We start from the raw sequence: 12,462 nt of genomic DNA, 5'->3' as shown, positions 1-12,462 counted from the left end.
TCTGGGAGTTGTAGTTTAGAGGGTCATAGGGTTCTATTCACTAAGCAGTGTTATGGTGCATACACATGGTCAGATTTTTCTTCAGATCTGAACGATAACGATATAAAAAATCGTTCATATCTGAAGGAAAATCTGACATATCTCACATGTCTGAACGATGCACGTTCCCGATGGTCAGATAACGATATCTGACATCTGATGTGTTTGCAGTCAGATTTGAATGATTTCAGTCATTTTAATGGAGCATACACACGGTCAGATTTGTCAGATGAACGATCTGAACGATTTGAACTATGAACGATTTTTTGACTGCATTAAAATGACTGATATCGTCCAAATCTGACTGCAAACACATCAGATGTCAGATATCGTTATCGTACCATCGGGAACGTGCATCGTTCATCGTTCAGAAATGTCAGATTTTCCTTCAGATGTGAACGATTGAATTATTTTTTAAATCGTTATCGTTCGGATCTGAAGAAAAATCTGACCGTGTGTATGCACCATAATGCAGTAAAAAATCGTTCATAGGGCCTGATTCAGACCCACTCGCGAGCGGCTGTCCGCTCGCAAGTGGGTCGATGTTATGCACTGAGCATGCGCACGACGGAGGGAGCTCCGTCGTGCGCATGCGCCAGACGCGACGAGCGAAGGAAAGTCCTTCGCTCGTTGTGTCCGATCAAAGGGGGCGTGCTGTCAATGTTGATTGACAGCACGCCCCCTTTGGTGGGCGTGCCGGGGGCGTGCCTCCCTGACGGGGGCGTTCCCACGGGAACGCCTCCCGTCAGAAGCCGGCCCACTGACATCACTAGTGATGTCAGTGGGAGTGATTTTGGCTCTGATAGAGCCAAAATCACTCCGGAGCTTGCGGTTGAAAACCTCAACCGCAGGCTCCGGCTCGCAATTTCGATGGTCGCGATGGTCTCGACCATCGCGGCCATCACAAAGCACGCTCGTATAGCCTGTGGGTGGTGACCCACAGCTATACGAGCGTCCAGGAGGACGCTCCATGAAAATGGAGCCCGGCCCTCATTCAGAGCGTGCGCTCTGCTCAGAGCGTACGGCTCTGAATGAGGGCCATAGTTCAAATCGTTCATCTGACCGTGTGTAAGCTCCATTAGGAGACAGAGTGAAAAGTGATAAGAAAGTGATAAGGTGCCAGCCAATCTGTCATCTCACAGAGTGTGTGGAAAAAAAAATGACAGTTGGGAGCTGATTGGCTGGCACCTTATCACTTTCTTATCACTTTTCACTCTGTCTCCTAACACTGCTTAGTAAATAGACACCTAAAGGTGCCCACACACTAGGCAATATTTTACACGATCAGCCCGATTCCGACGCATCGGGACGACAGATCGTGTAAAATATGTCCTAATCGTGAGTCTCTACTCACGATTACGATGCCGATGCGTGTACCCGCTGGTCGTACTTCGCATCTTCAGATCTTGCCTGCTGCAGGGAAGATCTGAAAATCTAATCACGATGCACTGGAATGGTATAGGATGCACGATAGATTGTGGGTCAATTTGGATTGTTTTTAACACCAAATCGTGCCCACGACTGCAGGGGGAGAAATCGGACACGATATCGGATCGTGACCTGAATGCCTAGTGTGTGGGCACCTTAAGTCTGCAAAACACGCTGAGAGGTTGCCCGCAGTGCACTTAAAAAAGTATCATGAACAAATTGACACCCAGACAGAAATAAAATCAGGAAGGTTCTCCAACTTATTTTATTACAAGTCTACAGCCCCTCACCCATACAGGAGGTCGCTCATTTATTCCTCCCAGGGTATCAGAGACCAGACTGACCCACCACCCCGATTCGTGTGCAGAAATGTAGCCAGTTAACTGGGTTGTTACCTGATCTGGTGCCCAGAAATCTAGGAGCAGCCGTGACTTACTCCAGGACGCTGAAATCCCAACTTCTCTTTAAGCTGGATATAGTGATTATAATATGCAGCACTTATCCTCCTCTATTTCCCTACAGAGGGTAAGCCAGCGAGCAGGGCCCTCCGACCTCTCTATCTGTCGGTCTGTTATTACTCACATCACTGTTTTGTTGCCAACTGTACAGCGCCAACAAAATATCCTGGTGCTACAGAAGTCTTAAAAGGGCGAAGCACACAAAAAAACAACAGAAGGAGTAACTTTGCACAACCCATGGTACAATGCAAGGGGTGCAAATATTTTTTTTTTTATTTTTTTTTACAGATGCAGGGTAAATACTGACTGCTTTTGTATACAGCCCACAAAAGCTGGACAGCTTTACTTTTACACTGCAATTTAGATTTCAGTTTGTACATCCCCTCCCAAATTTAAATCTCTGCACAATTTACATCTGCCCCCCTCCTGCAGTGCAGCATGGTTTTGCCCTGGTGTAGTTACTCCTTTTATTTATTATTTTTGCTTTGCTCCCAACTCTGAAGCTGTCCACACATCTAATGGTGCATACACACGGTCAGATTTGCTAGAACATCGATAACGATGAACGATATTCATGAGCGATGAACGATTTCTGACAGTATTTAAATAAATATCGTCCAAATCTGACTGCAAACACAGGCGATTTCAGATATCGTTATCTGACATGTGGGCCCGCACATCGTTCGTCGATGAATGCCAACGATATGAACAATGTAACGATTTTTACAATCGTTACCGTTCATTTCTTCCAGAAAATCTGACCGTGTGTACCCTCCATAAGGATTATCTGTCCAACCAGTCAACTAGTTGATTGGTTGGAATGAAAATCTGGTAAGGTATGAAAGCAAATGACAATCAGCAATTTGCTCCCAAACGCCGGAAAATGGACAAAAACTGTTGTTTGAACAAATTGTTTAGATCAAACATTTAACAAACTTGTCTGACCGACCATTGTCATCTGTTTTCTGGCATTTAGGAGCAAATTGCTGATCATCAGTTACTCCCATACGTTACCAGATTATCATTCCAACCAATCAACTAGTTGGATGGTTAGACAGATAGGGGCCCATGCAAGACGTAATGACATGTGCCCAGCGTCGTTCCAGGCACCCTGCTAGCCAATAGTAAAGGCCGGGGGTTGGCGGCAGCAGTGCCACTCACGGAGCCCTGTGCGGCTGTACCGGTCGCACACCCCTTGTTATGGCCCCTGTATATTACACACAATTCAAAATACTCAAATGTTTATTAATCAGGAACTCCGGAAACTCGCGCTATAAAAATAAACTCATTTAATAAATTACATATCTCTCTTAAATTAGACACACATACACACACACTGACGGAACCAGGATTACGCTCTCCACTTTATCTCTCTCCAAGCTTTGATAAATCTTCCCCAAAGTACCAACCAATCAGCTTCTGTAATTTTTCAAACCCAGCCTGTATAAGCTGATTGGTTGGTCCTTTGGGGGAGATGTACTAAGCTTTGAAGAGTGATAAAGAGGAGAGAGATAAGTACCAACCAATCAGCTCCTAACTGCCATGTTACAGACTGTTTGAAAAATGACAGCAGCTGATTGGTTAGTACTTAATCTCTCTCCAAGTTGCGATACATCTCAAACCTTCTTTGGGGTCTATTCATAAAGCAGAGAGAAGCACTATTGTGCGCTAAACAGCGTTTTTCTCTGCCTCCAGCTTCGGCGTTTCATAGAGTGCGCTTCACATGGAGAAACGTGTGGTTTCTCCTGCGCTGCCCCAACTTCATTCATGTATCGAATCACCACATACCTTGCCTACACTCCCGGAAGTCGCGTGAAGCTCCCCATATCCGATATTTCGAGTAGCCCCCAGCACCCCCAGAAGTGTAGGCAAATCTCCCGCATAATGCCCGCTTCCAAGTGAAGCTGGCAGGATGGGGAGACTTGATGGGGAATTTGCGGGTCTGCAAGGAGGCGGGGCTAAACAGCACGTTTTGCGTAATTTGGCCCCACCCCCTCAACACGGACCCGCGAATCGCTGTCTTCCCCTAGAAAGGGACGGGGCCTAACTACGTCACCAGTCCGGCCCTGCCCCCCCGGAACCGGCCAGCAGGAGGGCTGCTCCCGGAAACCAGTCACAGGAAGTCGGTGAGTATCATCATACAAAAACTAATGTTAATGGGTTTTTTTTGCGATGCTGATTCGCCGTTTCAGAATGGCGTAATTATTTCATTAGTAAGAGGAGGCAGGGCAAGACTACACTTACCTCTGCCGTGATGGCTCCACCCCCTGGTCTCCCGTCAGCCCCCACTGCGGTTTATCACCTGACAGCTGTGGGCTTGCATTCCCCCGGGTGATGCCGCCCCCCCCCAAACCCCCCCACCCCCCCCCCCCAGATCAAAAACCCCAAACTCCCCGGATCAAACAACCCAACCACCCCTCGCCCCTCTGCCTCCTCTCCTACAGCAGGTTAGAACACAGCGGCGTGCCCTAGCCTGATGAGACAGCACAGGTACTACTGGCTCTGCAAGCAGCCAGCCCCTTCCCTCCTCAGGCCTATCCAGCCCCTAACGATTACAAAAAACAAAAGATTCATACAGGGGGGAGACACAAAGGGAAAGAAAAAATGCTACCTCCAAACACAGCCATACAGCCAGAAAACCTGCGCAGAACAGCGTCCCGGAACTCAAATGGTAGCCAACCTCCGAGGAGTTCCCACAACTCCATCTAGGCATCCTCTGCACAGTAGGAATCATCGGTGGTTTAAGGCCGATGTTGAATATGTACAGCTGCGTTATGATGTACCAAGCATTATTTCATGGTCTGTTAATGTAATCCAGGTATTTCCCAGGCTTTATGTATGTAGACTGAACATGTACTATTCATGCTGTGCCCTAACCTAGAGCAACATGGTATTTGTGCTTTAAACACTTGGCTGCGAAGCTCAGAGATGCACTGAGTAACCATTGTACAAACCAGTGAGTCAAACTTGTCTGAAGTTGGAGAAACCTTATAAAGGCTCCAGATAAAGTAAAAAAAAAAAAAAAAAACACATTGATGATTGGATTAGTACATTATATGAGGTGAATTATCTTATCTGCATGTTCGTTGCAGCTTCTGGGTGACTTGCTTGGCTCTTGTATTGACACTTTCTTCTGGCTATTTACGTATATATGATTGTTATACAGAAGCAAGGGTGATGGATCGTATAAATCCTGTTCCTTGAACCACCTTCCCCCTCCCTATGCTGAAGTCAATACTTTACTGGTGTTCACCTTAATTTACTGCCAACGCGGCTGTTTGTGTATTGATTAATACTTCAATTTGTTTCCTTTCTAAAAATAGTCAGACATTACTAATTTGTGGTCAAGAAAAACTAAAATGATTTCAGAATGTTTTTACTAGCTCTATTTTTTGAGCTACACTACTTGCACTATACTGTATGTACATTAGTAATATAGTCATAGTGAAAAGCTATTTTAAAATAATCTGATATTTTCTTGATTGTAAATAAATAACAGTTGTTTTCATTCAATCAATCACAAATATGAACACAAAACGAAACAAACATACAGCATAGGAAACAAACATACAGCATAGGAAAGTACTATGTAATATAGTGGCCTATACATGGGGGTGCATTCTCTTTGCTTGTCGCTTGTACTCCTCTTCTGGGGCATCTCTTGTTACTGTCCAACAGTAGTGATCACCTCCCCTGATATCTTTGTCCCATTGCTGAGATGTCTTGGTGGAATCGCTCACTATGCTGTCACTCAGTGCACCACAGTTATCTTGTGTGGGGTAATCCCGGGAATCGCATATATTTGAATAGGGGAGGGGACAAATAACTGATTCATTTAATTGGGTCATTAGGCCCCGCCCCCTCTGCGCGGAACGCAGATTGCTGGTAAGATTCTCTCCATTCTGCCCACGTCACCAGGAATACCCCTACATCGTCATAAATGGGCTATATCTCGGAACTCAGAGCTGAGAGTTTTACATGTCATATTCATTCTTTGCATGCTGACATCAATTAGAAGGAACTATTATCACATCAGAAACATTGTCATTGTTGTGCAGTGTTATTATATAGATGTTTTAAATAAACACTTTGGTGTTTGAATCTACTTTGGGGTGTCGTTTTCACTATATAGAACTATAACAATGGCATTATGGATAAGGGTAGTTTTATTTTAGTCCTTTCTCTGGCGCCCCATTACTCCTAATCTATCCAGGTCTGGCAGAAACTGGAGGTTACTTTTCTACAAACTTTCAATAAAACGGGCAGCACAATAATAAACTAATATCTCTGCTTATTGGCATATACAGTAGTATAGTGGGGAACTGCCCCCTTACTGATGTGCTAAGGGTTAAATCTACATATGTGGCAGTAGAACAGTGACATCTAGTGGACAAAAGTATCTTGGCATCATGAAAAGGACCTCTCAGTCCCGACTGGGTGCCTGATTCACTATGGATCGCAATATTGCATTCGCACGCAGTTCCAACTGCGATAGTATGCTAATCCACTGCGATCGCAATGCAAACTCAGGACCACATAAGGACGCCCACTTTACCTTACACACATCCGGAATGTTTAGCAGAATAGCGAAACCATCGGTACAATCGAGCACCATCGCAGCCTCACGCACACTTGCACAAGCCCTGACCTTACTCAGGAGTTGCTAACAACCACGCACGCTATCAGGCCTCCCACTGCGTAAGGCATCGCAGTGACTAATTTATGCACGCCTCCCGCAACGGCACTGGCACGCCTGCATTTCCCCGAACCACCCCCATCACCACCCACAAACTGTGTTTCCGGTCAATCACTCTGCGAGGGGTCTGCGTAGCCTCTGCGATCGCAGCAGCTAGTTCGCACATGCGCAAAACGCAACAGTCGGCCGATTGCGTGCGTATTACCCTCTGCGATCCCGGTGATCAGGCCCTGTGGACTAAGCAAGAACAAGTCACAAACAAAATTTTGCTGTGAAAATAAGTCATTTTTCATTGTATCATCCGCAGGACAAGAAAACAAATAGGTTAATTTGCTCTGCGCCCAAACATAAAGGAATTTAAATAAGGTAACAGTCTTGGAATAAGGTATTGCCGCCGGTGGCTCGCCGGCTGTTGTGGGACTACAAGTGCCAGCTGGCCCAAGAAGTCAGTGGGTCAGCACAGAGTTAAGGAGGGGGAGGGACAGGGTGCTTCAAGTAGGCTTCACACGTTCCTCCTTCTGTCTCAGCAGTCCCAGGGGCAGAAGGAAAGGATTCAGCGGGCAGAAACCCAAGTCCTTCCAGCTGGATGCCTGTGGTTGGGTTTGTGCCCCCCCTGAATCCGGGGGCTCAGGCTCCGGCTGCGAGTTCAGGAAAGCATAGGTCTTACGCAGGCACCTGCCTATTGCTGGATGGTCCAGGGTCTGGAACTGGTCCGGGATACAATATAGCAGCCGCAGGAGAACTGCAGATTCTGGAAAGAGTCAAGAGGACAATAGGGAAGTGTAGCAGGTCGCTTCTTCAGGAACATCTCAAATACGTAGATAAATGACCCAGAAACACTCACTCAAACTACTGTTGATTTGTTTCCCCTAAAAAAAAACAAAATTTGGATTTGGGGCTAGTCGGCACCAGGGAATTATCTAGGTCAGGGGTAGCCAACCCGGTCCTCGAGAGCAGGTGCACAGGTGTAGTCATTACTCACTAATACATTTTAAAAGATCCACAGGTGGTGGAGCTAATTATTTCACTTGTGATTCGGTGAGGAGACCTGGAAAACATGCACAGTTGGCTACCCCTGATCTAGGTCCTAAGATAGACTAAAAGAATTGTAAGTTGATCCTACTGTTTCTCTTTGTAGCCCCACCTACAATAAAGTAATGTTCTGAAGCTCCACCCACTTCCATAGCCTCTTCAAACTGGAGACTGGTATAGGCAGCAGGAATAGTCTTGGGAACAGTGTACAAGCCAAGGTTTGTGTCTTTATATTACATATTAGTTGTTAATGCAGTAGGCATTAAATGAAAGAAAAAAATAAATAAAAAATGGGGCCATCGCCAAAAAAAAAGTCCTTTTCTTTTAACCTCTTCCTTTCCCCTCTGAATACGTACCACATTCGGACAGCTTTGATAGCTCCTCCCCTCTAGCGGCTTTCGAGAGATATTTGTAAATATTCTCAAAGTCCAAACTCTGCCACTGATCGGCAGATGCAGTTGGCTCCTCCCCCGAGGAACCAGATGCCTCCTCTGAAGAGCCTTTCTGTTGCTGCTGCACACTTTGGTCAGGAGAAGCTTTAGCGCTGGGTGCCGTCGCCCTGGGGTCCTTGCTGGGGATTGAGTGGCGGAGATTTGCAGGCTCTGTGGCGGCTATGGTCAGGATCTGGAACAGGGAATAGTACTTAAAAATAAGATCACATCCCAAATATCCATGAGCGGAAACCAGAAGAGGAAGAGGGGGGGTTCTGTGAATGGTGGTGGTGTGGGAAGGGGCTTCATTACCTGCGAGAAAGCTAGAGTTACGGCTTCTTCTGTTGGGTTAGACATCCTGCTGGCTAGGTCTGTCCAAAGCTTTCAGCGATAGATTAATTAGAAGAAGAAAACAAAAACAGGGTAAGTATCAGGACAAGAAACATTTTTCGAGAGGTTCGTTTCCGACCCTCCTAAAACATTTACCTCGATGGGTGCTGGAGGCTGAAAATCCTGGTCTCTCTTCTCCTGGACCCATTTCTCATACTCCGTCTGTACAGCCTCCCGGGCGGCCCTACCCCGTAACCAGGCAATGTAAGAGGAGACCTGGAATAGACCAGAACCGCAGCGGTGAGAAGCCTACAACGACCAAAACTCCAGTACACGTCAATAACGTTATTACTATACACTACACAAGTTATGTCCATATATGTCCAAACTGTAAATAGAATCTGATGTCATCGCTTATAAATGTTGAGCTGCGGGGTCATTAGAAAACCTTGTGTACGGCTGGCGCTATATAAATTATAACAATATGTCCTTGTGCTTTATATAGTGACTTCTAATATCCCTATAAATGACAGTAGGGAGTGTATTATCCCATTTCTCAACCACGCCGACAGGAGCTGGAAATACTGCCCTGCGACTTATGGGACCTTTCAATTGATACCGAATGGTCCGATGGCCTATGTAACCCTACGTAGGGAGACATGGCAGATGGGCCAATTGAGCGGACAGCTTGGGTTACTGTACCTTCCAATCAGTCAGTGACCCCCATACATAGCAATGTAGCCATCGCCCACCAGATGAGCAGACTTTTAAATCAACGAAGCAGCCGCCAAAGAACGTCAGATTCCGGAAAGAGACAAAAGAACGAAAACGCCGCAATTGCCTTTCTCAAGAAAAAAGTAAAAAAACAAATCAATGACCCAGAAACAATCAAACTACTTTTTTGGTTTTTTTTCCAGTTAAATAAAAGGGGGATTTAATGCTAGTTTGCACCACGGAACAACCATCTAGGTCCTAATAGACATCTACTGGGACACAATTAATTGTTCCGGCTGTTTCCCTCTCTCTCTCCTCCTCCCAGCAGCATCATATAGTCTTTGTAGCCCCAGACGCACTGTTATTTTGGTGCTCGTACATGATAGACAGTCAGGACAGTGATATCAAACAAATGACCTATTTTCTATCGCTAAAGCATGACGGTAGCAACTCAGTACCCCGCTAGCTCTTCCAATTGCCAGTGTAGCCTGAAACCCTCGGATAACATCAGACAGAATACCAGCCAGGGGGCAATTTCAGTACCGTTTACATTTTATTTCAGCATGCCTTGTAGAGGACACGGGCAACCACCGTATTTTTTGCAGTATCATCAGTTGCGTCAAAAACATTTTATGGAAACCGGTGCACAGTAAAAAGTTGATGTAGCCACAATCAACCAATGGGACTCTATCGGGGATGGGCGGAGCTTCAAGACAGGTAAGTGCACTCTGCTGGTGGGTGTGATGCAAGCGCAGTTGGCCAGCCCTCGCAGCCACATTTTGGCCACCTACCTCCGATTGGCTCCGCCCCTGAACCTGAGGCTCGGGGACCTTTTCGTCGGCCTGGGATTTGAGGCCCCTCAGGAGCTCCATCTTTTCCCTGGCTGTCCATGCAAGGCGGAGGGGCGGCGGGCGTACCGGGGCCGTGTCCTGGATCTCATAGCGCACGGGGGCAGAACGTCTGCGTAAAGGGGGCTTCATGATATCCTGGGCCATGCAAAAGAGATTGCAGAATTTACATTATACATATATATATATATATAGTTATACATTATATGTGTGTATTTCAGAGCTGGTTTACTGCATCAGGAGGCAATTATAAGACACAGAGTAGAAGTTTAAATAAGCTGCAGCGACAGCCGGTACAGGCCAACAGGAATAAAAGGCGCATTCCCACCGGCAGTGCATTAATCGCCACCGCTGACCGCATGTCTGTTGCGATCACGCTTGACACGTGCTGGTTGACACAGATTGCGAGAGGGGTGACACAGATTGCGAGAGGGGTCATTAGGGGATAACCATCGAGCCTCAACACCGACTCCAATGCGCTAATTTACGGCGTACTCCAGTATATATCAATAAAATGGTGTCAATGCTCACCATCGTCTATACTAAGCAAGCAGGCGCCCATTGCTGATGCTTATATATGATACATATTACATCCGGCTCCATATTTATCTATGCCCTATAATACTGTCCCTACAGTGCACACCGCAGAAAGCCAAGCTACAGAATAGTAAGCAAATAATAATGATACACTGCTGATACTTGTAGTTCCCCAAGAGTTGGAGAAGACCCTGTAGCACCCAGCCATGACAGGTGCACACCTACTGTGTGTATATAACCTGCACACACCACCCCATATATATGCACAGTACCTACCCTTGGCAGTACAGGAGCAAGGCTGCTGCTGCTATCTCGCGAGAAGTGATGGGATCATGTGACGGAACGCTCCGGGCCTGGCTGCTCTGACGTCACGGAAGGGCAGTGAAGCCTGGGGAAGTGAGGGCGGATGCAGGGCAGCTGGATAGAGAGGTTACAGTCAGTGACTCCCTGTAGCGGTGTCTGGTGGTGATGGTGGGGGTGGAGCAAGGTGTATACACGCTGCAGCGGAAATTGGAATCACTAAAAAAAAAAAAAAAATAAGGAAAAATAAATAATATATTAAAAAGTATCCTGGCAGCGGTGGGATTCGAACCCACGCCCCCGAAGAGACTGGAGCCTTAATCCAGCGCCTTAGACCGCTCGGCCACGCTACCTGATGAGTGAGCAGTGAGCGATACAATGTATCAGTCACTGTGTAACACGCTGCATGTTACCTGTACTTGTATCATTTACCTAGGAGAGTCCCTATATAGAGGAAACCGGACCCCTGTCCTACCCAGGCCGCATTCCAGGGACTAATTGGTTGTAGAATGGTGTCTCTCTCCAATATCATGGATGGCCCACACTTGCAAGGTGACAAGGACACTTGCTATAGATGAGCTGCACAGGACTCAGTTGAGATGAACCAGTGTATATACCTGATGCACAGGACTCAGATGAGATGTACCAGTGTATATAACTGATGCACAGGACTCAGATGAGATGTGCCAGTGTATATACCTGATGTACACGACTCAGATGAGCTGTACCAGTGTATATACCTGATGTACAGAATTCAGATAAGATATATAGGTGTATATTTCTGACACAGAAATCAGATGAGAGATGTATGATGCACAGGACTCAGATGAGATGTACCAATGTTGTATATACCTGATGCACAGGACTCAGATGAGATGTAGCAGTGTAAATACCTGATGCACAGGAGTCAGATGAGATGTACCAGTGTATATACCTGATGCACAGGACTCAGATAAGATGTACCAATGTTGTATATACCTAATGCACAGGACTCAGATGAGATGTACCAATGTTGTATATACCTGTTACACACATGACTCAGAGGAGATGTACCAGTGTATATACCTGATGCACAGGACTCAGATGAGATATACCAATGTTGTATATACCTGATGCACAGGACTCAGATGAGATGTAGCAGTGTAAATACCTGATGCACAGGACTCAGATGAGATGTACCAGTGTAAATACCTAATGCACAGGACTCAGATGATATGTACCGGCGTAAATCCCTGATGCACTGGAGTCAGATGAGATATATGTACAGTGCAGTGATATGTATACCTGATGCACAGGACTCAGATAAGAGGTAAGAGTGACGCACAGGATTTGGTGTGCATTTGCAGTGATATGTATACCTGATGCACAGGACTCAGATAAGAGGTAAGAGTGATGCACAGGATTTGGTGTGTATTTGCAGTGGTATGTAAACCTGATACACAAGACTCAGGGCCGTATTCACTACGGATCGCTAATTAGATTGTATCTGTGATTACGAAAGCAGACTCGCTGCGAAAATATGCTAATGAATGCTACCGCAATGTCATCGCACAGCCAGCATAGAGACGCCCACTACCACTATCTCACATCTGTAATACCTTACAGTCCTGCATATACATCGGGAACATCGAGGACCATCAGCCCCTGAT

At 46.2% G+C, this 12,462-nt stretch overlaps 1 protein-coding gene and 1 non-coding gene across 3 annotated transcripts; both read right to left on the bottom strand.

The window, feature by feature from the left end:
- Positions 1-6,885: 6,885 nt before the first annotated feature.
- Positions 6,886-10,921, bottom strand: SNAPC2 (small nuclear RNA activating complex polypeptide 2). 2 transcript variants are annotated; one of them, XM_088446027.1, is made up of 6 exons: positions 10,790-10,921; positions 9,920-10,114; positions 8,571-8,690; positions 8,397-8,465; positions 8,010-8,277; positions 6,886-7,372 (listed from the first exon to the last, which is right to left on the bottom strand). In XM_088446027.1, the coding sequence occupies exons 2-6, from the start codon at positions 10,106-10,108 to the stop codon at positions 7,113-7,115; spliced, it is 906 nt and encodes a 301-aa protein (XP_088302153.1). In that variant the 5' UTR covers positions 10,109-10,114; positions 10,790-10,921; the 3' UTR covers positions 6,886-7,112. The 2 variants fall into 2 exon arrangements, with proteins under 2 accessions (XP_088302153.1, XP_088302152.1); XM_088446026.1 differs by lacking the exon at positions 10,790-10,921 and adding an exon at positions 10,665-10,727.
- Positions 10,922-11,084: 163 nt separating this feature from the next.
- Positions 11,085-11,166, bottom strand: TRNAL-AAG (transfer RNA leucine (anticodon AAG)). The gene has a single exon. It is a non-coding gene; the product is annotated as a tRNA-Leu (tRNA).
- Between the last annotated feature and the right edge of the window lie 1,296 nt (positions 11,167-12,462).

This window comes from Taudactylus pleione, unplaced genomic scaffold (genome assembly GCF_031769625.1).
Source record: "Taudactylus pleione unplaced genomic scaffold, aTauple2 ptg000393l, whole genome shotgun sequence".
NCBI lineage: Eukaryota > Metazoa > Chordata > Amphibia > Anura > Myobatrachidae > Taudactylus > Taudactylus pleione.
Note: the sequence above shows the minus strand (reverse complement) of the source record. Positions and strands in the feature narration are given on the sequence as shown.